The sequence below is a fragment of the Nelusetta ayraudi genome, unplaced genomic scaffold (genome assembly GCF_046127955.1).
Source record: "Nelusetta ayraudi isolate G7.1 ecotype Tasmania unplaced genomic scaffold, CSIRO-AGI_Nayr_v1 ptg000100l, whole genome shotgun sequence".
In the NCBI taxonomy this organism is placed as follows: domain Eukaryota; kingdom Metazoa; phylum Chordata; class Actinopteri; order Tetraodontiformes; family Monacanthidae; genus Nelusetta; species Nelusetta ayraudi.
The window spans coordinates 35,949-61,369 of record NW_027466150.1 but is presented as its reverse complement, the minus strand read 5'-3'; the positions used below and the strand labels follow the sequence as shown (position 1 = coordinate 61,369).

At 48.8% G+C, this 25,421-nt stretch overlaps 1 protein-coding gene across 2 annotated transcripts in view; it reads left to right on the top strand.

Annotated features, from left to right (window-relative positions):
• ino80 (INO80 complex ATPase subunit) overlaps positions 1-25,204 on the top strand; it is a 32,381-nt gene extending 7,177 nt beyond the window's left edge. For both annotated transcript variants that reach the window (XM_076048321.1, XM_076048322.1), the window contains exons 20-36: positions 652-819; positions 1,234-1,367; positions 1,588-1,655; positions 1,790-1,883; positions 2,273-2,489; positions 4,755-4,895; positions 5,498-5,723; positions 15,282-15,409; positions 19,093-19,187; positions 19,437-19,509; positions 19,587-19,745; positions 19,871-19,973; positions 20,082-20,170; positions 21,062-21,217; positions 21,994-22,165; positions 23,372-23,587; positions 23,680-25,204. In XM_076048321.1, the coding sequence (XP_075904436.1) occupies positions 652-819; positions 1,234-1,367; positions 1,588-1,655; positions 1,790-1,883; positions 2,273-2,489; positions 4,755-4,895; positions 5,498-5,723; positions 15,282-15,409; positions 19,093-19,187; positions 19,437-19,509; positions 19,587-19,745; positions 19,871-19,973; positions 20,082-20,170; positions 21,062-21,217; positions 21,994-22,165; positions 23,372-23,587; positions 23,680-23,903 (2,463 nt within the window). In that variant the 3' untranslated portion in view covers positions 23,904-25,204. The remainder of the gene's footprint in view (positions 1-651; positions 820-1,233; positions 1,368-1,587; positions 1,656-1,789; positions 1,884-2,272; positions 2,490-4,754; positions 4,896-5,497; positions 5,724-15,281; positions 15,410-19,092; positions 19,188-19,436; positions 19,510-19,586; positions 19,746-19,870; positions 19,974-20,081; positions 20,171-21,061; positions 21,218-21,993; positions 22,166-23,371; positions 23,588-23,679) is intronic.
• Positions 25,205-25,421: the final 217 nt, after the last annotated feature.

Sequence of the window (25,421 nt, the reverse complement as noted above, 5' to 3'; positions counted from 1 at the left end):
CCACACCACTAGGTGTGTGTCCGCTGCCTCGCTGCCACACAAAGCCTCGTAATCGCCCTGTGAGTGATGCTGGTGTTGGCAGGCTTCTCTTAACAGATGTTGCACTCGGGGGTCTCGACGTGTCACACGTGCTCAGCAAACACTGTGGGAGTTTTCTTACGCAGTCGGACGGGCGGCAGAGTTCACGGCTCCCCCACATTTGTCTCTTTCTTTTCCGCCAACACGTCTCTCTTCGCACCCACATCTAGTTTTGTCAGCCTGCCTCGTTTTTCTTCTCCTTCTCTCTTGTTATCCGCACTTGCTTGGCCAGCAGTTCGCTCCCGGTTCATGATTCAGGTTCTTTGTTTTGAGTTTAAGGCAAAACTGTAACATGGCTTTTCTGTCTGAAGGCCTGGAACTGACAAAACAAAACCATAAAAACACAAAATGAGCACAAGAAGAGACTAGTTATGACTCAAACGTCTAAAAAGGTTAGAAAAAAAAAAATCATGCACACACAAACTACTCATTAATCTTTGTTTCACCTCAACGAAGACAAGGAAAGAAGTACGCTGAGGTTTTGTTTGGATCTGTTATTCATTTGTCAAGCGACCTTTGACCCACGCTTGTCCGCCCCCCCACCCCCCCACCCCCCCATTCTTCCTCTCGCAGATTGAGATCCTGACCTACTGCCAGCTGACGTCCCGCCAGAGGTTGCTCTACCAGGCGTTGAGGAACAAGATCTCCATCGAGGACCTCCTGCAGTCCTCCATGGGCACAGCCCAGCAGTCGCACAGCACAACGTCCTCCCTCATGAACCTGGTCATGCAATTCAGGAAGGTGAGAGGGGGTTAATTGTATTACTTTAATCCCATCAAAGGTTACTCATTTTTAGATCTTTTTTATGCCAGACTAAAAGACTTAAAGATCTCCAGGACACAAATTACACATAATTTAGCCCTGTGTTTACAGCCTCTTGCTGAAATGCTCAGTTTTTACTTCCTGTTAAAACTGATGCTTTGTTGAACCTTCACACGATTGGAAAATAATGACGAAAAGCCGTTGATGAAGTGGTGGACAGAGGTTTGAAGCATCATCTGGCTGGGAAGAGGCGTCGGTGCCCTTTGTGACATTACAGAGGTCTGAACAAAACGACAAAAGAAGCAAAGGTCTGGAATTTTACTTTTAATCAAGCAAAATGTGTGTGTGTGTGTGTGTGTGTGTGTGTGTGTGTGTGTGTGTCTGCCCGTGCAGGTGTGTAACCACCCTGACCTGTTTGAGCGCCAGGAGACACGCTCTCCATTCCACATGTCACTCAAACCCTACATCATGTCCAAGTTCCTCTACCGCTGCGGCCTCCTCCACACGCAGAACCAGGCCAAGAACAAGTGGGTTCTTTCACACAAGGAAAGCACATCTGCAACTGTTGTGTGGAAACATTGTAGCAATGCGGGAGTTTTTTGTTTTTTTTGCATTTATTAAAATATGTGCTGATGTGGCTGTCAAAAGTTAGTTGACACATATTTGATGCAGATAGAATACATGTGTGCCAGGTCCTGTTTTTGTTGCTTTGGCTCACGCTCGGTGTTCTTTCTTCATCGTCCTCAGGCTGCTTCAAGTGCTGTTGTCTCCCTTCTCGCCGCACAACATCCAGCAGTCTCTTTTTCATCGGAAAGGTGAGAACGGCTGCTCTGTTTTTGAAGCTCACAAAGCTTTCAGGGGAAATCAGGCGTTGTTTTACTTGTCTGGACTTTATTAAGGAACAATATTATGTATTAGATATTAAGCCCCTTGTCTTTACCTCCTTCAGCTGACGATGAAGGGAGCTGTTTCTCCTTCCTGCGCTTCATTGACGTGTCACCGGCCGAGATGTCCAATCTCATGCTGCAAGGCACCTTAGTGAGGTGGGTGCAATATATTGTGAAAGGAAAAAAAAAACAAGAAGGACTTTTTATTTGTTTGTCTTGCTTTTACCTTTTTTTCTTTTTTTTTTTACTAGTTTGAAAAAGTTCTGAGATTTATTTTCTTAAGGGATACATAGCCAAGACAGAGAGCAGCAAAAACACAATCATTTCAAAGGCAGAGACACAAAGGGAGTGAAAGACACATTGTGACTGAGGTTATCCGCATGAATACCAAATAATAGTGGAGCTAACACACAGCCCTGTGGTACACCCTTCAGGACAAAAACACCTCATGCACTGAAGCCGATCTCCGCGTGACACTAACAACGTATTTCTGATACTTTTCTGCCATTTTTTGAATAATTAACCATCCTTCTTTTCCTCCACAGATGGTTAGCCCTTTTTCTGTCCCTCAAAGCCGCATATCGACTCCACCACCAGCGCCTGTTCGGCCTTGGGGGTGAGGCCCGGGAGGAAACGGGACACTCCCAAGGGGGCAGCGAAAGGCCAGAGCTGCGGAGCGCGTGTCTGTCTCGCAGGGACTTGATCCTGTGGCTCAACAAGCCGACCAGCTTCCCCAACACGCACGGCAGCGTCGTGCTGCAGGTGAGAAACATACACTGAGACCGACATGTGGGTCTGCTGATGTTGCTAGAACGTTTCCCAAGAGCGCAGGTCATTGTTTGGCGACATCACTTGCCCTCTGCCTCCGTTACACTACCCACCTGAGCGTCGCTCCAACACAAATTGCTTCCTCCATGCCTGGCTGCGCTTTTTCCCCCTTTATTTTCTATAAAATCGTCAGTTACAGACACTTTAAATGCTCAATTTGTTAATGGTTTGCCGTTATTGTAAAAGGCCACGGTTAATACTCACATTAACGCTAATCTCAAGGTCAGAAGCTGCGGAATTGGCACAATGTCTCTCATCCTAGCCACAAATGTGTCCACTAATTTTTTTTCCTCCAAAAACCATTTGGCAGCCCAGCCGTCTGGGCACATGTGTCGGACCACAATTTAAGATTATATGTGTTGGACTGTACATCTTGAGTATTTGACAACAGAGAAAAGCATGATAGTCAAAAAAAGTGAGTTTCCAGTTTATAAGTTCAGACAAAAAAAAAAGTGCAGACAATCCCCGTCCTCGACTTGTTGGACACGGACTACACAGGAGGGAAGGCCGCGAGGGTAATTCCACCCTGCTCCTCGTCGCCTGCTCTCACTTTGCTGAGTCAGACAGCCGACCGAGCTTCTTGGGTTTCCTCTCCCGCAGCGGCTCGAGAGACGCTAGTACTTAAGGGGGCGAGTTCAGATGTGAGTAGAAGGAGAAAAGCACACAAACAGCCGGCGGCTACTTTCAGCCCGAACCCAAACTCTGTCAGCCAGCAGAGGTCCGCCCCTGCCGCAGACCTTCTCTCGCCTCCTCGTTCATCCCGGTGAAGAAGCGAGGAGCTGGCCAGTGTTCCCGCAGCTCCTGTTGGGAAATCAAAAAAAAAGAAAAAAGAAAAGAAATGCAGAGAGAGAGAGAAAGAGCAGATCTGAATGCCCTGCTGGTGTGTTTCTCACGCGGCGTGAGGCCATTTTCACTGTCATCTTCTTGGCCATCCCTAAAAACCACATGTGTTGGTTGATTTGAAAGATTCGCTGTGAATTGTTGCAGGAAGATTTTTGGGACATTCACTTATACATCACCAGCCACGAGTGGCGCCGTAGGCGTGTTTTTTTGTTTTGTTTGTTTTTTTAATGTCTCTGATTTGTTCTTGCAGAGCTGGCAGATAAACAATATTTTGGGTAAACTACCACTGGAGGGCACTGTGCGCACACTATAAATGCAGTGTGTGATTGCACAGGCTACCATGGAGATACGTTTTTCAGCTCTCTGTTTAAAAAAAACAAAACAAGCAAACCCTACACTGTTATAAAAATGTAATTATGTATCCCCTACACACACACACACACACACACACTCATTCACCTTTGCTCCATACTGTGTACGTACGTTCTGTTTTTCGTGCCAGAGGATTATGCGATTGGACGTTCAATTTATCCCATTCTGCACCCCTGCCAAAAACGTATAAGCTGCGCGATCGTATGCACTTTACATAACGTTTTAAGCATTTTAGCCGATACTTTATGTAACATTGCAGGGACGCTGTCCAGTTGAACTTAAATATTCCCAAAGAGCAGCTTGAAATAAAAACAACATGAGAGCTGTACTCACTGACCTCTGCAGGTTTTCTTTTTTTGCGCCTCCTGCCATTTGCTGCCTTAAAAAAAAAAAAAAAAATCAATTTCCACATTTCTAAGATGATATTTTGTCCTCACTTTGCCACCAACTAAAACAGGCAGACTTTATTTTGTTTAAACGTTTGGGATGTTAACAATTCATCGATCATTGATTAATTGTCAATTAAGAATTTAATCGATTAAATTGAATCAGTTGCAATTAATTGATTTTTTTTTGTTAAATGGCATGGTGTATACCTATATACCTAAACAAGTTACTTTTAAACAGCTTTAAAAAAAAAAAAAAAAAGAAAAGTTGAAATGTGACCCATTAGAAGTCAACTTAAAGTCAGAGGATAATTGTTTAGGGTGTTTTTACTGTTCTCTAATGTAAAAACAGGTCACATTGGACCCTCAACATTACTTAAAGGTTAAATAATCTGCTCCTTACACATTTTTCATTGTGAAATTTAGGTTCTCATGAAAAATCGTCTCTGATCAATTAATGGTTAATTGATCGATATGGTCAATCAACAAACAATTAATCAACTAATCGATAATTTGCATCCCTTGTTGCAGTGCCTGTATTTTAAACGATAGAAGGCACTAATGCAGTATTGTGTGTTGTATCGTGTGTGTGATTTAGGACCTGGTGTTCACGGCGGCCCGACCAGGCACGATGGGACACACGGACGCGTGGGTCCACAGTCGGAAGTCGGCCTCGTCGTCACTGAGGCCCTGCCAGCCGCTGCTGCCACCCAAGTTCCTTCTGGCTGCCACACCCAGGGTGCGTGTCTGCGTTTGTGAGTGCATTGTGTGCAACAAGTTGACCCCGTAAACGTTTGTCTTGCCACCCCTCTGGTTATCCTTTTCTTTTCTCTTTTTTCTTTTGCGTCCGTGTAAGACAGACGTATCTGGGTGGTCGTGGAAAACAGGAAGAGGGAAGCGCGCCCTGCACGTTGGCTTTGTTGGCTTTTAACAATGAGCACGAGCTTATCTCCAAGTGTGTGTGTGTGTGTGTGTGTGTGTGTGTGTGTGTGTGTGTGTGTGTGTGGTTGGTTGGTTGGTTGGTTGGTTTACGGGGGTGGGGGTCTCCTCCGTGGCTCCCAGCTGCTGTCAAAACAAACAGATTGTGGCAAAAGGGGGCTTATTGATCAGGTGCTCTGCCAGCTGCTCTCGTCTCTTTTTTTGTGCGCGCGCACATAAATACACGAGAACCCACTGATTGATGAGAAGCAGCTTTCGTGCAGACGCTGTCTTTATTCAGTTAACCTTTCATCTTGAGAAAAAGAATGGCTGGCCAAACGCAGGCGTTGAATTGCTCCACAATTTTCCACAAAAGTCAAAACTTGTGCCTCTTTTCTCCTCCCTTATGTACCTGCTCCCCAGGTGACGTCGCTCCTCCTCGAGCGCTACTGTCCCGACCGCAGCGCCGAGTACGAGTGGCGGGTGACGCGCGCGGGCGGCGGCACCGTCTTCAAGCAGTGTTTCCTCTACGGCGCCCCCGAGCTCTCGCCCGAGCAGTGCCCGAGGTCCTCCAGCTTCCACCCGCAACCCCCCGCCGGCGTGATGGCCCTGTACCCACGGCACGGATGGTCCTTCATAAGAATACCTGGTGAGGACTCATTCTTTTTTTTCTGTGTGGAGTTTGCATGTTCTCCCTGTGACTGCGTGGGTTCTCTCCGGGTTCTCCGGCTTCCTCCCACACTCCAAAAACATGCATGTGAGGTGAATTGGAAACTCTATGTGAGTGTGAATGGTTGTTTGTCTCTATGTGAGGAACTGGCGACTTGTCCAGGGTGTAACCCTGCCTTCACCCAATGACAGCTGGGAGAGGCTTCAGCCGACCCTGCAACCCTGAGCTCAGCAAGAACGGGTTACTGAAAATGAATGGATGGATGGACTTTCTTAATCCCACATTGGGGAAATTTGCAAAATCACAGCAACAATATAGTGCAAAACAAGAAAAATTATATACATTAAAAAAAAATTAAGAAATAAAATGAAAAAAATAAAAGAATGAATGAATGACTTTATTTTGGTTACAACAAAGCAGAAATAAAAATGAAAGGTTCAACAATAAAAGATCACAATATGTAAGCAAAAAAGGAGGAGGCTGAAGTCCTGTACCATCTGTAGACTTATAGAACAAATAACCAAGAACATTTATAATAAGGAAAAAAACATTCACCTTTTTAAATTCTCATTTACATTCAATAAAAAAAAAAAAAAAAAGGCTCCACTCGCAAATAATGCATCAGTTAGTAGTTTTTGTTGTGGGGGTGAAAAGTCCCCGAAGTCGTACATTTTTCTTCAGAAACTGTGTTCCCATCAGTTCAGTCAAACGATGGATATCGAGATCCAGTTCAGAGCCAGAGCGAGAGGCCCGTGGGAGAAAGTCGCGAGGGCCAGCGGAGGGTCAGCGGGGGCAGAGCCGGGCACATCGGCCTCCTCCGTCACCGCTTGTCCGTCTGCCAGACAGCCAATCCCTCACAATCCCTGACTGCGGCCGCCGCTGCCGCTGGAGGTCGGCTGCACTGAACGCCAGCGAGCGTTTTTCCATCACGGTTTCTGGCAGCAGGGTGGCAGGCAGGGAGGTGTGCTCATGAGCATGTTTTTTTTTTTCTTCCTTAAAATCGGGTTGCCGGTGGAGTCGAGGGTCAGGGAGCAGAGTGAGAGCTGATTGGCTGCCAGCCTTCCCCTGACTGATGGATGTCCCGGGTGAAAGAGGCCACTGCTGATTTACAGACGGCACTTCCCTTCTCACTGACCTGCGGAGCCCCCCGCCCCTGTCTGCCTCCGATAAACCGGTCCTGTCAGCCTTTAAGGTGACAGAAGGCTCTGCCGTCCGTCGACACCGAGGCCTCTGCCGCCGCAAAACACGGACGTGCGTTTGATCTCCGCGCAGGACGCGTTCACCGTTGAAAAAAAGCCTGTTTTTAAATCTTAAAACACTCCTGCAGGTGGCATTTTACAAAAAAAAAAAAATCTTGATTTTTTTATTTATTTATTTTTTTGTCCGTGTACATGCGATCGCGAAGGGGGTTTGTTTGTGTGCAAAAGTGCGAAACAAAACAAGTATTTGTGTGTCTTGTGTGAGAACCGTCTGAAAGGCTCTTGTGAAGTTGGACCGAAGCAGACAAAGCGAGGAAGTTTAGCTACTGGTCATTGTTCAAGTGCTGAGTTAGGTAACGCTAATAGATGGTCCTTGTGTGTGTGTGTGTGTGTGTGTGTGTGTGTGTGTGTGTGTGTGTGTGTGTGTGTGTGTGTGTGTGTGTGTGTGTGTGTGAGTGCACCGCTGGGTCCATTCAGGGAACCACTGAGCGCTCTCACGGGGGCCAGAGGTGTCTTTCACCTCTCCCTGCACACTCTCCCACGCTTGCCGACGCTGCTTTTTCTGCACACACACACACACACACACACACACACACACACACACACTTGCACACGCAACCCAGGAGGACAAGCGTCTCTCCCTCCCTCCCCTGGAGCTAACTGATCCCGAGTCAGTATCTGGCCGCAGCCCCCCCCCCCCCCCCCTCCAGCCTGTCTGGTCTCCCACTTCTTTCTCAGCCCCAGTGAGGAAGGAAGTGACCCAACGCTCCGGCACCCCCGTCCTCTCGCCGAGCGCATTGTTGCCACATCAAGGCCCAGATATGTACAGTAGCGCAGCCGCCGGTTCCCAGCCTGCCCCTCCGCCGCGCTCCCAGACCCCACACCTTCCCCGAACAAATGGCAGAGCTGAATGACTGTTTGTTTTCGAGCGCCGATGGCGTGAGTACGGCTGCCCGCTCGTATCGACGGAGGAATCTAATCAGAGGACTTATTAGGATTCGGGCAGCGGAGGAGGAAAAAACAGTCGAGCCTGCAATGTTTTCTTTTTTCTGTTTTGGATGTTGGTATGACAGCGAGAGGAGGAAAATGCTGTTTGTTTTATAAAGGGGCTGGTTTATTTCTATGAGAAATGAATTATCATAGCAGAGTTTGGCCCCGGTCGAAACTTAACCCTATTTTATTTTCACTGCAATGCCAGCGGTGATCTTTCCTAATCCACATGACCATCTTGGGCCGCGTTCAGACTGCCAGCCAAATTCTGATTTTTAGCCCATCCAGATTGAAATCGGATGGCTGAACAGTCACAAATCACATGAAGTCCGATGTGTCTCAGTGTGAACAGCTCCAAACACACCGATCGGTTTTGACTGTCTGTGACCTCACTCTACGCGACGCCTCCGCTCTGACGTTGTTGCTACTGCAACCTGTCAAATGGGTCAATAATGTGGCTCAGTCTGAACAGAGCCAGATCACATTTGGACCCTTGCTAAACAGTCAGGCCTAAAACTCGGATTTGAGAAGGAATCTGATTTGAATTAGATTCGCCTGCCGTCTGAACGCAGCCTCAGAGTTTGGTGGTGGGAAAAGATTCCCGCCCGACAGAAGCGTGTCGAGGCTGAGGGACTCGGACTAACAGGAGGAAAAACACAACGTGTCTCCAAAGTGTTCGTAAAAATTGGAGCCGTCAGTCCAATTTGTCTCAAAACGGCAACGTTAACTCCACGTCTCAACCCAAAATAGCAACTGCAGACTGACTCCCAGCCAGAGTTTTACGAGTAGTGTAATTTAAGTTTGAACGAGCACCACGACTGCCAGAACCACATGAACATTGCCCCCCCCCGTCCGTTAGGCTGCAGTGGATAGTTTGGCTAAGACCGTGGCATTCGATGACAGCAACAAGGAGATATTGTTTGCTTTTCTTCAGTGTTTTCATGACACTTTGGCTTCCATCTAGTCGACTTCTGTCCCCTCCCGACACTTCGGTGCTATTTCACGGTGGGGTCCCCCACCGACAGAGGAGTCGGTAGTCGCTCGATGGGGAGAAAAAAAAAATCAATATTGAGTGAAATACCCCTTTTTGTGACAACGGGTCACTGCTACACCTTTTTTCATTCAATCCAGCCCGGCGACGTGCACGCTGGGCGACACCAGCCGTGCGCTGGGCCCTCGCAGACATCCAGTCTAGGCCACCGGGGACACAACCGAGATCGTTCCGGCTATAATTAGAGAGACGTTTGTGCCTCATTTGTTTGCTAAATTGCAGCGAGGCTGCGGTCCCGTCGCTTTTCACTCTTTCCGGTAACTTCGCATATAGCGGCCGGCCGGCCAGCCTTCGCATTCTCAAAGGTCGCTGGATGTTTTTGAACTTGCGTGCCGTCAGATTATTTGCGCGGCATTCCAGCGCCACACCGAAATAACTTTCCTCGCTGCCTGCCTGCGTGCCTGCCTGCGTGCGTGGGGCCCCCGCAGTGCCCTCGGTAATTAGAAGGAACCGCCGGGGCAAAAATGATGGACCTTCTTGCGACTCCGCGTCAATTCTTTTTTTTTTTTCTTCTTGTTTCTGCACCCTGAGAAACCTGCCTTCGCAGCTCCGGAGGGTGATGGAGTTGTGAGCGCGCATGTGCTTGTGTTTTGTGTTCTGTTTTGTTTTTTTGTCCACGTATCAATCAGCCTATGTGTGGGAGAAATGCATTTGGCCTTCCCGTCTCTTCAAAGGAAAGTCTGCTATCCCACCAAAACAAAAAAAAAAGAAAAGAAAAAATGGCAGGAAGCTTTCACTGGGCCCTCTGATAGTCAGCAGATGACCAGCCTCACCACCACACCACAACACACCGACTCTGCCCGCCTCCAGAGATGCAGCTGCAAACTATCTGCAGGAGTCGGTGGAGTGAAAGCAGATCATCCAAAAACCAAAACCTACAGAAAAACAAAAACTCAGAAATCTTGTAATCCTTCCTCAGTTTACGGCTGAACGATTTGAAAAAGAAGAAGAAGCGGACTGCAGGGGGCGCCATTCGCCACGTAATGCCTTCTGCCGTTGCGTCTTGGAGGCTGAGCCCGAATCTCCCACATAGTTTCGGGTAACATTCATCCGGGGTGTATGTCAGGCCGGGCGCTGTCCAGAGGGAAACAGGCAGTTTAATCTGCCTTAATGACAGAGTTCACAGTGGCCTGCTGCGGTGTGGCGAGAAACCCCCCCCCGTCCTCAGACTGTGCGTCTCTGGCCCCCCCCGCTTAACGACTCCCGGACAGACGGAGAGAGAAGTGCTGGCCTGGCAAGTTTAAGGGGAGGCGGGTAACATTAAAACAAAAAGCACCGCACACACACACACACACACACACATTCCACTGAGACACGTAGAGAAGCGAGTCTGACACTTGCTCCCGGTGTATAAAACACGCACGTTCTGGGCCTCCCAGGAATGCGTGCGTCGCTCATCTGGCCGGGCTCCAGGTACTGCAGGAGACCCGCGGCAGATCCGACCGTCTTCCGCCATCGTTCTCATCCACCGTTCCACCCGTTGCCTTTCTACTCAACTTCCGAAAAAAAAAAAAAACCTCTCCGGCCGCCCGCTGGCCTCTGGCCCCTCGGCCTTCTGCCGAAGCCGCTCGCCGGCTCCCTGGAAAATTAAGTTTGAGTTTGCGAAAGGCTGTCGTCGATACGCGCGCGAGGCGAGCGGAGCGTCGGCGGGCTAATATTTCCCCATTATGGACGGTGGCGAACAAGTGTTGCCCATTGACTTATTGATCGCGCTGCGTAATGTATCATTATACAGTGAGCAGGGAGGAGGGGGTCCCATCGACCCGCCTCGTGGCCCCCCATCTGTCTCCGTTTCTCACATAACCATCCATCCATCTTCTTTCATCAGCTCCAGATTTTTTTTTTTTCTTTTCACCCCCACCCCCCTCCCCCGCCCACCCGCCTCCACTCCATCCAATATTGCAATCTTGCTGTCATCTCACTGCCTGCTGCTTTCTTTTTCCCCTCCTGCTCCTCCTTTTGCGACTGCGATCGCATGCGTCCCCCGTCGTTTTTTTTGTTTTCCCCTCCGAAGGGCGGCTCCCGCTCTGGGCTGCTGAGGGGAAGGGCACGCGACAGGACAGGACCGGACAGGACAGTTAGATTGCGGCGGCGGCGGCGGCGCATTAATGGAATTAGCAGCCTAGTTGGTTTGGGAGTATCAGGCGCCAGGCACCAGGGCTGGGCCGGGGTTAATTAGCTGGCAGCAGGCCTCTAATTGGGTCAGGACCGTGTCAGGCCCCTGGCTCTGGCCCTACAGGGATTGGATTACACCGTCAGGGGACAGACAGAAGAGGGAGGGTTTGTTTGCGTGCGTGTGTGTGTGTGCTGAGGGTGGGGTGGCGGGGGCGGGAGGGGGGTCCTGCGGGAGCTCGGAGGGTGCCGTGGATGCAGAGCAGCGGAGGGGATGAAGCCTAATCTGCCAGCAGGAGGTGAGGACAGGAGATGATGATGATGATGATGATGATGATGATGTGGGGAGGGGTGAGCCGGGCGGGGCTGGGGGCCCCCAGCGAAACATCGCTCGCCAGGGCCGGATTGGATTTGGGCGGGGAGGCGGGGCCCGGGTTGGGGGGCGGGCGGTGAAGCTTGATACGCGTCTCCATGGGAACGGCAGAGTGGCGCGACACCACATGGGATTCGCTGGTGGGGTTTTCTTGGGGTGTGTCTCTCCCCAACGGCACAGATCCACCCCCCCAGTTAGAAACTTGTTTTGTGCCCATCTTGAAATGTCATTTTCGGTTTCCGAATGTGATGATTATGATGAGGTCACTGCCGTGGTAGTTGTCCAACATACGCCCGTGTTGCGCCAGTTCGTCCATTAATCCGTACTCGAAAGGGAGCTGCCTTGCATGATTAATCGTCCAGAAAAACTCTGCAGACCTTCGGGAAACATTATATTTAGCCGAGCCACAAAAAGATTTTAATAATTACTTAATTGCATTTTAACGTCCTGCTAAAACCAATGTTTTGTTGGAGCTTCAACATGGGAGAAAATCAGGGCAGTGGTGGAGCTGGAATGATTTAATGAAAGACCTCAGCGTTAGATGGATGTGGGATTTATAATTTTTTTTTTCCAAGTCAATTTTTTCTTTAAGTGGTTAAGACGAGATGGGGCAGTGACCTCTTAGCTGATTTACAAAGATTAAGTCCCAGGAGCCCTAATCCGCGCAGTCCCCGACATCAAAACGTGGCTTTCGCAAGGAGCAGACATGATATCCTGTAAATGCTCCTCAGTAATCCCGCCATAAACAGGAGGATTAACCTCACCGACACGTCTCTTCGTACCGAAATACTAGCATCCAACCTCTTTACGTGGGATTTTTTTCTTTCTCTTTTTCGGATTTACAATTCATTCCCTGCAAGACTTAGTTTGAAACTCAAAGCCGCACTAAGTCGGCAGGAATCCTCCGTCTTCAGACGCGGCGCTGACGTCGAAGGGGCTTCGACGATGATCCACTAAGCAGAACCATGTGTGCGATACTTTGCAGTATACGAGCGTCCATGGATCTGCCGGGGCGAGGGGGGGGGGGGGGGGGGGAGGCAGTCCGCCTCTGGGTGTTTTGTCGGCGGGCCCCTGGTTTAAACTGGCACCTGTGGCGAGGAGGCCCCCACCGCGACACCACCGCTGCCGCCACCGCGCTACCGCAGCCCCTCCACCCCCACTCTCGTGGCCCCATCCCATAACGTCTAGACACCCCCACCACCACCCAGCACGTTCGACCGACCGTCTCCTTGCTCCACTCTCCTCTCCCTCCTTTTACTTTCCAATCCATCCGCTCTTGTTGACGCCAAGGCCAATTACAGGCCTTTGATGGCCGGATGCTATCTTTTTGTGTGCTTTTCGCCGGGGAACGACTTGCGGGCTGATCCCTTTGGGTTTTTTTTTGCGCTAAGCGGCACCACAGCTATGTGCGGCGGACACGGCGCCTCATTATGAATCTATAGTTAGCAAGGGCCCCCCCCAGATTTAGTGCATTGTCGCATGCAATTTGTTTACGTCTCTCTGTCATTATTCTACTTTTTTTTTTACAGTCGGCAAAGCGAAACGACACCAAGGCGGACGAGTCTTTGTTTTGGGCGAGATTAGGCGTGGGAACCGGCTGTGCGACCAGACACTTTTATGAGGATTTACACCTAGGAAATAAAATTTAAAAAAGTGCAACAGCCTATGAGGGTTGCAAGCGTACGACACACTTGCAATATAATTTATCTGCTGTTACTAATGAGATTAGAGCGAGTCACACAACACAACACACACAACAAACAAAGTGGGTACACAAGAGGCGACATCCAACAAAAGAGACAAACAAAACAGTTTCCTGTGAAGTTAGAAATTTAAAAAAAACAACCTGAAAGGAATTTTCTTGTTGTTTCGTGACCTGAAAATGTTTTTGCTTGTGGACAGAATGTCGGACCGCACCGAAAAAGAGAAAGATGGGGATTCTCACGAAGACGAGGCCTTAATTATGTATTTACACTGAGGCCCAAGCAGGCACAAGGCTGGAATGTTGCTAAGCACAATGGTTTTATGGTTACCGTCTTTTAAAAAGCAGGAAACAATTAGTCCAGGCTGTAATCTTCCAAATATGCCCATTAAGTTTTAAACATCAGTCTATGACACATTTACACAGCTATGATTCATGGAGATTGTTCGATTATTATTTCTTTTCGTCCTCTCATTTCCTGCACGGTGACAGCTTTGTGGCGGAGGTTGCCGCCGGGTCGCCGCCGGGCTGTTTGACAGGCGGCCGCTGCTCCTCCCTGACCCGTGACTCGGCCCTCTACCGCGTCCCCGGAGCCTCGGCCCCTGTTCATCTGTTCTCTTAGTTCCTCTTTAACACCTCAGCAGGCCCTGACCTTGTGCGCAGGCCATGCTGCGGGGTCGGAGTTCAGGGTTCAGCCCAAGTACGCATTAGCATCAAGCGCTGCTGCAACAAATAATTGAAAAAAAATAAATAAAAAACTGCTTTTGCCAGATACATAACTGCACTAAATACGGGGAATACTATAGAGTGAGTCAGCTGGTGATTTTTAGATAATGTGTGTTTGTTTTAGGACGTTTGTTATATCGTATTCGGCTCCTTTAGAACAGCACTTGTAGTTTCTTTGTGACAATAGGCATTTCTTTTCTAATTCTATTCAAATTGAATTTTCTCCAGGTTGCCAAAAGTGTGAAAGTCAATTGGAAGAACAAATAAAGAAAGAAATCAAACAGTTACAGTAGGGATACAGCACTTCAGGCAAGGACTCCTCCAGTCTTGCTAGAAGAGTCCTTGAGTTATCATCGTCGGTCCCTAATAATAATAAATGATAAAAGTGCACTTCACAGCAGGCAATGACCATTTTGAATGGGCTGTTTTGGAAACACTTGCACACAATTGGACCTGTTTGTTCATGTTTTCAAATCAGCCTCATCAGTCCAGTCCTCAGCCAGTGGCAATTATGTTAAAATGCCCAAATAGTCCCAATTAATCCATTGACTGATTAATCAGTGGCTTCGTGGAAAGTCCCTGACCTTGTGTGTTGGTTGTTGCTTTTTTGGCATGTGACTCCAGCATGTTTGGATGCAGTCAGGGAAAGAAAATGGGCTGGAAAATATTCATCGAAGCAGATTTTATTATTTTTTTGGTGCTGCTCAGAAGGGATTTGGGAACAAGTGTCAGAGCCCCGGGCCGCTAGAGCCTGACTCTCCCTCGGGGACCCTCATCTAACCCCTGAGCCGACCCCGTCACCTGACCCAGGGACCTGGCTCTAAGGTTGTCCCCGCACGGGGTCAGGACCCCGGGGTCAAACACCACAGTGAGCCTGTCACCGGGTCGATGGCCTCGGTGGCCTTTCCCTCGTGCGGCCATTGTACCCGCTGACGTTAATTCCTCATCATCCCGGCGCGGAGGGAACCACTTCACCGGGGTCAGACCAGTCGTTTGACAGCTGAGGGACACGACGTCCAACTCCCTCAAACCGGGGGCAGCTAACTGTCAGGTGCGGTCGTTCACCCCTTTGTGCGTCCGAGTGGAATTAGTTCTCAATGACTTGCGCCTCTTCTTTTCCTCCCCTTCGCGCTCCCTCCGCTCTCATCGGAGGCCGAGTCAATGAGGGCACGTTTAAACAATCACCACAGCAGCGCCGGATTAGGGAGGATTGATCCGGGACTAATCCGCCGGCAGTGAAAGGGTCTTTATCCTTAAAGATGCTGCCCCAATCAACGACCTGTATTGATTAAAGAGCCGTTAATAACCTCCCGATCGACTGGAGGCTTCGAAGGTCCATTCTCTTTTTTTTTTAACCTTCGTGTCTCTTTCTTCCTCGCTGCAGACAAGGAGAGCCTGATCATGGAAAGCGGGAAGCTGCACACGCTGGACGTCCTGCTGAGTCGGCTCAAAGCGCAGGGCCACCGCATCCTCATCTACTCCCAGATGACCCGCATGATCGACCTGCTGGAGGTAAACTAAATAGATCATCAACAAATAGATGTCAGGATGAGACCGCTAAACAGGACACAAGATGACACTCTAGCCGCATTCAGACTGCCAGCCGAAAATCAGCCCAGTCTGAACAGAGCCAGATCCCATTTGGACAACACAGTGTGGAGAGTCAGCCCTAAAAATTGGATTTTGAGAAGGAATCTGATTTGAATCAGATTCGCCTGCAGTCTGAAGCCTGCAGCCTCTTTGTTTGCACCTGCCTGCGATAATCTCAGACGCCGCACCCTTGATTTGTCGCTGTGCACAATCCCCCCCCGTGCTGCTTGTTTAACTGTGTGTTTTCGTGTTTTTGTTTTAGATTTTTTTTTTTCATTTCCACCGGCGAGGTATCGAGCAGCGGTACGTCTAATCAGCCTGCCTGTCTCTCGTTAGTGCGCTCATTAGAGGGCTAATTAACAGGTCAGGGCTAATTAGCAGGAGTCTCATCTGCGGGGGATGCAGCCATCTGGGAGGGAGGAGTGGTGGTGGGGGGTGGGTGAGGAATCAAGGGGAGAGGGGGAGCGTCAAGGGATTTTTGTTTTGTTTTGTTTTTTTTCAAACGTGGGGGGACAAGAGGATGGAAAATGAAAGGCAAGGAGAGGAATCGATGCAAAAGAAAACCTCCTCTTTAATGAATGAGCCGGAACTCGACAGACCGCCGCTTCTCCTCCTCCCTGTCTGTCTGTCTGTCTGTCTGTCTGCGCCCCCGTCAGTCAGCCGTAAATCTCTGCGAGCTTTGGCTTTGATTCGGGATTGATGGGAACTGCCGGCGTTGCCGCAAGAACCGCGCGTGTTGTAAAAACTTCGCCGCGGAGCCGCATGCCTCCGGCGTGATGTCATCAGGAATTCCCTTCCGGGTTCTCACGGCGCGGCGGTTTTTCCAGTCGCCAGGTCCGTCCAGGTGGGGAGGGACCGTCTTCCTGCAGGCCTGCAATAAAGGAAGAGTGTTTATGGAAGCAATACGGAAAATATAGTGAGGTCAGACCTTCCTGTGTGAAAGGAACAGTCAACAGCATTAAGTCATTTTTTTTTTTTACCCACATCTAAAAGGAACACACACTGCTTGCAACTTGCACTACCACTACTATTATGGAAATTCAGAGCTTAATTGCGATTACATTTTTTTAAATCTCAATTAATCAGAAAAGAGCTTTGTCCCTTTTCTTGTCCTCAGTCATAAGTACAGTGCGAGTGGGAATTGAACCACAGTTTTCCAAAAGCCTGCAGTGCTCCGGCCCTAGCTGACCTCATACACTAATGGAGGCTGTGACAGCATCCTTTCCCACTAATAGCTGAAAGAGATCCCCAAATTAATTTGTTTATTTAGTCCATCTGGCTTCAGTGCCCCTCTGCTGCATTGTCTTCTGTTTTTTTTTTTTGTTGTTTTTTTGGCTTGTTTTTTTAAGTGGCCAAAATAAAGATCCGCAGATGGAGTTGATTTCCTGAACGTGAGACTGTGACTAAGAGGCGGCGGATGATGGCGGTGCCGATGCTAATCTCGGTAAACAGCAACATTGTTGTTTCTCGTCGCCGGGTTCGGCTGCCAGTCTGGGCGACGTCACACGGGAGGAGAAACGGCAGCGTTGGCTTTTCCCGCCTGGCAGCGGCCGGCAGCGGAACCAACCGGGACCACCGGGTCGGCCCCGGGGCGTCTGCGGCCTGCTGCTGAGGCACCACTTTTTCCGCCGCGCTGCGAGTCGGCGTCTCCGGTTTCAGCGCCGGCGGAGATGCCCACACAAACTGTCCGGTGGCGGAGCCAAGCGGAATCAACGGCAGATCCATGTTGTTATTATTGCATTAAGAGGTTTGCCCGTCACTTCCCCCTTTTGCGCTATTCATCAAACGGTGGGATGATTCACCGTGTTGTGCAGTGGAAAGAACGGAGTCGTAGACTTTGACTGTTTTATTGTGCCTCTATAACTCATCGGTTGTTTTCCAAAACAGTCAGCAGCGCTGATAAAGACGTCTTTATTAGAAGGTAAATCAAAAGTGGCTGTCAGCTCATGATGGTTGTTGGATTTTAATCAGGTATGTATCTGCTGCTGCGGTCTGCGTGTCCTCCCAGTGTCTGTGTGGCTTCTCTCCAGGTGCTTCCTCCCACAGTCCAAGCACGCGCACATTAGGCTGATTGGCAACCTGAAATTGTCCATATGTGTGAGTGCGTGGCTCTCTATTTCCCCCTCTACGTCTCACTCTCTCCCCTCCATGATAAACTGGCGACCTGGCCGGCGAACGACTCCCTCCCAGCTGGGATGGACTCCACCAAGCCCCACTAAGCATAGTGCATGTTTCTGGATAGCTGCTGGAACCCCCCCCCCCCCCCCCCCCCCCACACACACACACACACAGTGAGAACATGCAAGCAAAGACCCCCAGACCCTGGCATCCAACCCCCTTTAAGCTACATGTTAAGAAATCCATCTCTCTCTTCCCCCCACCCCATCTGGATCTTTCTCGACACGTCTCAACCGGCAAAATTCAATATCATTCAAGAAAAATTGGCTGGGATAACATTTTTTTCCCCACCAGACTGTACACCTTAATTTCTGAGGTTTTCAGGGATATTAGGCTACTTTATCCTTTAAATTCTGGTGGCTTCCCTTTTGATTGAGTCCAGCTGAAAGACGAAAAACACCACCGAGAGCGTTTCCAGCTGCTGCCTGACGACGGCGTCTGCGGAGAAGGTCCGCAACCAGCTTTAAAATATGGCCGTGAAGGTTGCGCGGATCATAGCCGATGACGAGAAATCCCCGAGGGACCCGAGGGGGGTTCTTTTCCAAACTTTCCCTCTGATTTCCTTTCTTCTTCTCATTTTTTGGAGGGGGAGAAGTGTCGGTGGGGGGGCACAGATGAATTTTTTTTAAAGATCGGCGAGGCCCTCCGACTGGAGCTCTCCGCGAGAGCAACACTATCTGCAACATCCTGCTGGCAGCCGCTCAAAAAGGCATTTGGACGGAGGTCAGCAGCAGTTTTTTGGAGGAGCGCCGCGCTGATGGTCCCTAATGTGGTGTTCACTCGGAGCAGATGGGGCTGCCGGGAAGCGAGCCAGGCTCAGCGCAGGGAGGAGAAGGGCAAGGAGGCCCCCGGAGCGCCTCGGAAAACATAATGTCAAGTCATTGATATCGTTGGCAGCGATGCGGGGGGAGACCACTCGCGAGCGGAGGCTGGTTGGCCAGGGTAGGGGTGGTCTCACCACTGGACATGACGGCGTCACTCGGAGAGACGCATGTTAGTGGGCACTTGGTTTTGGGAATGGAGAATCAGGCAGCTTTCAGCAGAAGATGCCAGTGAGAAATGTGGACTTATTTCCATATTTGTTGGAAAAGGCTGCTGTCAGAAGGGGGAAAATATATTTATAAAATCGCATTAGATATTCGTATTTCTTCACCCTTGGAAGTTTCAAAGAACGCCTTCCGGCCTTGTCCCGCTCCGATGAATGTAGACCTGAGCTGCTGCTCAAGAAAAATAAAACGTTGCGAAAGACCGAGTTGAGGCTGAAGCAGGAGGTCGAAGGGGCTGAGAACCGAAGATCCAAAAATGAAAAAAAAGCTCCACACTGTGCCGGGAGCGTTTGCTGCCGTGCGATTTTGAGAGCATCCGCGCGTCTCCTGGTTCGAGGTTGGTTTTTGTTTTTCACCTCCTCTTCCCCTCCACCTCCCCAGGAGTACATGGTCTACCGGAAACACACCTACATGCGCCTCGACGGCTCCTCCAAGATTTCCGAGCGGAGGGACATGGTGGCTGACTTCCAGAGCCGGTGGGTGCTCGGGCAGAGCTGAGTGTGTGTGTGTGTGTGTGTGTGTGTGTGTGTTTCAAATTATCAGTGTTTTAAACTGCCCCCCTTATAAATCACTCGCATCCCTTTTTTCCTGATGAAGCAGTAGTTTTTTTTTTCTTCCTTTGTTCCACTCAAACTACATCTGGATGCTTTTAATGCACAGCTATAAATAATAGTAATTGTTCTTTGCTTTCTCGTACCCTCTCCGTCTTCCTTCCCTCCCTGCAGGACGGACATCTTCGTCTTCCTGCTCAGTACGAGAGCCGGAGGCCTCGGCATCAACCTCACCGCCGCCGACACCGTGAGTCTCTTCACGGTCAACAACAACAACTGAAACTCGGCGTTGAGATATGATCATTTTTGACGTCTCTCCTCCAGGTCATCTTCTACGACAGCGACTGGAACCCCACGGTGGACCAGCAGGCCATGGACAGGGCTCACAGGCTGGGCCAGACCAAGCAGGTCACAGTCTACCGCCTCATCTGTCAGGGAACCATCGAGGAGAGGATCCTACAGAGGGCCAAGGAGAAGAGCGAGGTTCGAAAAAAAACACAGTTTGTCTCAGAAAACCACCCTTTGAAGAAGTCGCTGACTCCAGAGCTTCTAAAGGGGAGCCAGTAAACCACGATTAATGCTTTTTTTTTTGGTTCCCGCACAATAAGATCCAACGGGTGGTGATCTCCGGAGGCAACTTCAAACCGGACACGCTCAAACCCAAAGAGGTGGTCAGCCTGTTGCTGGACGACGACGAGCTGGAGAAGAAACGTGAGTTGTTGTTTTACTTTACCGCTCGACTCGTCTTCCTCGAACTGCAAGCGAAATGGAGCACAAAGGGAAAAACTGATGCTTTTTGTTTTTTGTTTTTCCTGGCAGTGCGCCAGAGGCAGGAGGAGAAGAGGCAGCTGGAGGAGTGCAGCAAGGTGAAGGAGCGCAAGAGGAAGAGGGAGAAATACGCCGAGAAGGTAAAAGCGCCTCTGCAACGTAGCCGAACCTGATCTAGCCGCGTACAGCCCAGTTGTTAGCAATAACACAATAAAAAATAAGAGACATCAGCATAAGATTTTATCATGAAGCTCCATATAAGAGGTGATTAGTTACTGAAGTTGCACGTCTTCCTTGCTAAGTAGACGAGCGGTCTTTGTCAATATGCAATAGAATTGTGATCACAAGAAAGAAAGAAATAATAATGCAAAAGATCAAAAAGGAAATCCTTTGGTTCCCAATTAAGACACTATTATAATTTCTTATAAATTGGTTTAAAAATAGTAGAGTTTTAAATATACAAATCAAAACGCGATTAATCGCAGTTAACTCTGGAAACATAGTAATTAATCGCGATTTTTAAAAAAAATTGTGTTATAAAATGCAACGAGAGGTTTGTGTTGGTTTGGAGTGGGCTTGCCGGACGTGGTATTTTCGTACGCTCTTCAGTGTGGAAGCGTTTATTCACTCATTTTATTAAATATTTAGTAGAGAAGTAAATGATTGGAAGACTCCGAAAAAGTCCTGGTTTGTATGTACAGAGCACGGCCTGTCACATCTGGGGCCAAAAGAATTCCACCTTCCTTAGCAGCCGGATGATAAATGGAGGAGGCGGAGCTCATTAGCCGTCACCCTTCGGGGATCGAGTCCGTACCAGGTTTCACAGCAATCTGGCCCCCGGTGCCTCCTCAAGGTCTTTCCCTCTCGCGCTGGACAGACGCACAAGCCAACTGGACACTCGCAACAGATGACCTCACACCCCCGTTATTAGGTTAAAGCATGCTAAAGGATATAAATGGACATTGGAAATAATAATCTGTAAAATAATCCGCCCTCCCTCCCCGCCTGCGCTCGGCGCCTCCGTCCCACAGAAGAAGAACGAAGAGTCGGAGAGCAAGAGGAAGAAGGAGGTGAACCTGGTCATCTCGCACGCACCCTCGGCCGACAACTCCAACCTGTCGGCCGACGGAGACGACTCCTTCATCAGCGTAGAGATGGACTCGGCCATGCCCAGCCCCTTCAGCGAGGTGAGGCCACGGCGCAGAGGATTTTCTTTTCTTTTTTTCTTTTTTTGTTTAAGAAAGCGAAGGCGGAGGATAAAACGTATTGCTTCAATTTTGAGGGGAAAAATAGAAAATTGAATTCAGTTTTCTGGAAAAGAAAAAGTTCAAAGTCATGATTGAGTGCAATTGCCATTGGCTGGTGGGCCATACCTTTTTCACGCCAGTGGTCGTGTGTAGCAACGATAACAGTCCCAACTTTGTTCCCCACGTTTTTAGCCAGGCTAGCTACTGTATAGCTAATGTAGCTAATATATCCGCCAGTATTTTTGACAAGGGGCGGGACAAGGCACCACCAGCCAATGAGATGCTAGTTGAGGAGTGTCATTACGCACTTTTAAAAACTTGTTAAAGAGATAGAGAGAGAGAGAATGTGGATCATTACTGCATGCAAAAATACATTTTTAGAAAATTGAAAGTTTTCAAATTTTCAGTTTTCCTTCTCTCAATGAAACATTGAGCTAAGTAATACACTGACATTAATAAAGATGATTAATGCCAGACGTATTTGCTTGTCGATTCCACTCTTTCCACGTGTAACGATATTTCGTTTGTGTGAAAATCTTTGCTCCCTCCTTTGTAAATCTCCTCCCCTCGTCATCCCCACCATCGTCTGCATCTCGTTCTTTCCTTCCCCTCCTCACCCGCCTCACCTCCTCCCACCCTTTTACTGCGCTCGATGCCGAACCTCCCCTCCTTCAAAGTATGCTTGTCTGTCTGTGTGTGCCCCTGTGTGCGGCCAGATCTCCCTGAGCAGCGAGCTGCAGCCGGGCTCCTTGCCGCCGGATGCCGACGCCGACGAGAGCAGCAGCGACATGCTGGTCATCGTGGACGACCCGGTGTCGTCGGCGCCGCAGTCCAGGGCCACCAACTCGCCGTCGTCCGTGTCCGGATCCGTGTCGGACAACATGAACGGTAAATAAGAATAAATCGAACTGAAATATTACAATAGCAATAGCGGTATAAACATTCAACTTTTTTTTTCTTTAAAACTTTAACAAAGAATTTTTAAGAAAAAAGTCACTATTGCAAAATAACAACAACAAAAAAAGCAACAATGTAAGAAAATATAAACCTAAGAACGCAACAAAACTATTTTCCATTAAACGCAGATATCTGTGAAAAATAAAGCAAGTATCGATCTGATACCAATACTCATCTTGGCATCGATACCATTGATATTTGGATCAAGACACCCAGCCCTTGTAACGCATTCAATGCTTTCAGGTCACTTTGGAACACAGAGATCATGCGTCTCCACAGAAATCGCTCACATATGTTGCCCATTACATCACACATGCATCCTGAAGCTGATTAATCCGTTATCTGGCGGTTTGGCCCCGATCATGTTTTGAGATGTTCCCGACGTTCAGTCCCAAATAGACATTAGTCGGTGTTGCTTAAATGGACTGTTTTGCGCTCCGAATGTGTTGCAGTGAGGTCATCCCTCCCTAAACGCACAACGCTGCCTCGTTGGGCTCCTGCCAGGCAGATTATCGATGGCCGCTGTCAGAAAAACAGCCCAGAAAAAGCCGAGAGAGATATTGTTGCCTTCAGAGACGTCGACATGAACTAAATTAATTGGAAATGCGGTAACAGTTTTAGCAAACGAGAGAGGAGGAGGTGTAAACGGGACGGGTCGGGGTGAAAGTGAAGGGTTTTTGGAGGAGTGCTACGGCATCTGGGATGGAAACGCACAGACCCAGTGGTGACGGTAAGCGGAAAAAAGCTGCGGGGGGATCAGGCGCTCAAGTTGAGGTGAGGTTGACTTTGGCTGCAATTCTGCCGAGCACGCGGAAAAGAGGAGAAGGGCTCCAGCTTTTTAATGGGACCCTGTATTTAGGCCGCAGATAAGTAGTGATTACCGCGTGAGAACAAACCTTCTGCGGGCCAGGCTGGGAGTCGCGCTTCAGTGTTGCACATTTCGGTCCGTGTGCAACACTGGCGTCATGTTAATAACACAATAATATCTTTTTACTGCGTATATCTGTGTATATATATATATATGTGTGTATATATATATATATATATGTATATATATCACAATTTAATCTAAATAAATTTCAGTCATAGTCAAAAGAAGATGTGTCTGGTTTTCACTCGCCTCCCTCCTCCCCTCAGGAGTGTCGGGCCTGGACACCATCAGTCCCGGCAGGGGCAGATCGGGGCGGAGTCGGGGGCGGCCCAAAGGCTCAGGAGGCGGGCCGAAGAGCGGCGGCAAGGGGCGCGGCCGCAAGTCGACGGCAGGCAGCGCCGCCGCCATGGCGGGGGCCAAAGCCGGCGCGGCGGCAGCGTCGGCGGCGGCGTACGCGGCCTACGGCTACAGCGTTTCCAAAGGTCAGAGGTCGTCGCCGTGAAGAATTCAGAAATTCTGCAACCTCCTTGTTCCGACCAGACCTAACCTTGTGTTTGCCCCCATCTCCCATCAGGAGGCCTCCCTGCGTCCAGTCCTATTCGCCATCCCTTGGGTAGGTCCGCGCCCAACCCCGCCTTCAACCCCAGCAGGAACTCCTCCTCCTCCTCCTCCTCCTCCTCGCCTCAGGTCAAAGGAGGCACGTCCAGTTCCCACAAACAGCTGACGTACGGCTACCGACACGGCAGCCAGGGCGCCGTCAGAAAGGGCAAAGGCCCTGGTGGGCCCGGTGCCCGGTGATGTGAACGTCTCTCCACCCCCGACACACTTACCCATACACACACACACACCCACGAACCCAGATCACTGGCATTCTCACACTGTGATCCCCACCAGGCGTCCCCAGTGCTCACACTAATCAATGGGGAACACATCCCGATAACGCAGCAATGTCTGTCCGCCAACACGCACAGAGTCATCCTTCACCTCAACCCACTTCCACTACTTTGGTTTTCAGTTTTCGGCTCAGTGTTGCTTGAATCTCTCAGTATTATTGGAAACGTTTTTTTTTCAAAGTGCACTCTTGGAAAACTAACAAGACCAGGAAGGAACGTCGAGAGATGCCCTGTGAAAGGAAACTTCCTCAACTTGCGTTCAAATTGCATGTCACCGCAACACAAGCAGCACCCAGGGCTCTTTAAAGAGAGAAAAAACCCTTCTGGGAGACAAGAGAGTTTCTGTCCAACACACTGAGTCGCGTCTTCCGTTTCTTGTTTTGCTTTTTGGGGTTCGTCTGCACACATTAGGTCACTAAATGTCTTCTCGGTTTGTTTAAATTCCTCGCCACAGGGTGATTCTGTACCTACAAAGCTCAGCTTAACCCTACGCGGACGTTACCAAACAGCTTTTTCTACTAAAACTATTTTTATAACAAAGATGTGAGCTTCGGAAAATGTATGTTTCCCTCCTTAACAAAATGTTGTCTGCCTTTAAAAGTAACATCATTAAAATTGATATCTATATATTTCTGGTCCGGGAGACAAAAAAAAAAGAAAAAAATGTATGTGATTGTCGGGGGTCGGATCAAACCTGAGTGATAACCCACTGATGCTGCTTCAAGTTATTTTGTGAATTGTGTTTTTCTCTATTCATTTTTCAAATAATTCCAGTATTTGGTGGTCTAATATTTAAGTTATTTGAAAAAAATGTCAAACCAGTGAAATAGGACATTGACTAGAAAAAAACATGCAAAATCTAAAGAAGTGATTTTTTAATTATTATTTTGTTTTATTTTGTGTGCTCCGTTGTTGATGTTTTGTGAGAGGGCCGGCTGCCGTCAGTGTACTATTTTTGTTTTTCCGTCGAGCACTACGTAGGCCATAGGTTTGTCCCATGTTTATAGTGTGATTTAAAATGCAATGTTCTATATTAATGATGTATATAATGATGAGAGCCACATTTCCTCTGGCCTGCCCTCCTCATTTACCAGTCTATTTTTATAGGTCATGTGTATATATGAAAAAAACAAAACAAAAACATTTGCCTCAGCAGTTTTTGCTATCAGGAGGAGCCGACTGAAAATAAAGCGGTGCCAAATCTGACTCTGTTGCTTGATTTTGAGGCTCTTGGCGCTCTTTTGATTGGCCCCAAGGGTAAAAGGAAATTTCGACTTTTTTCTTGGAATTTCGACTTTAATCATGAAATTTCGACTTCAATCTCGAAAATTTGACTTTGTTCTCGAAATTTCAATTTTAATCAAAACATTTCGACTTTAATCAAAAAATTTCGACTTTATTCTCGAAATATCAATTTTATTCA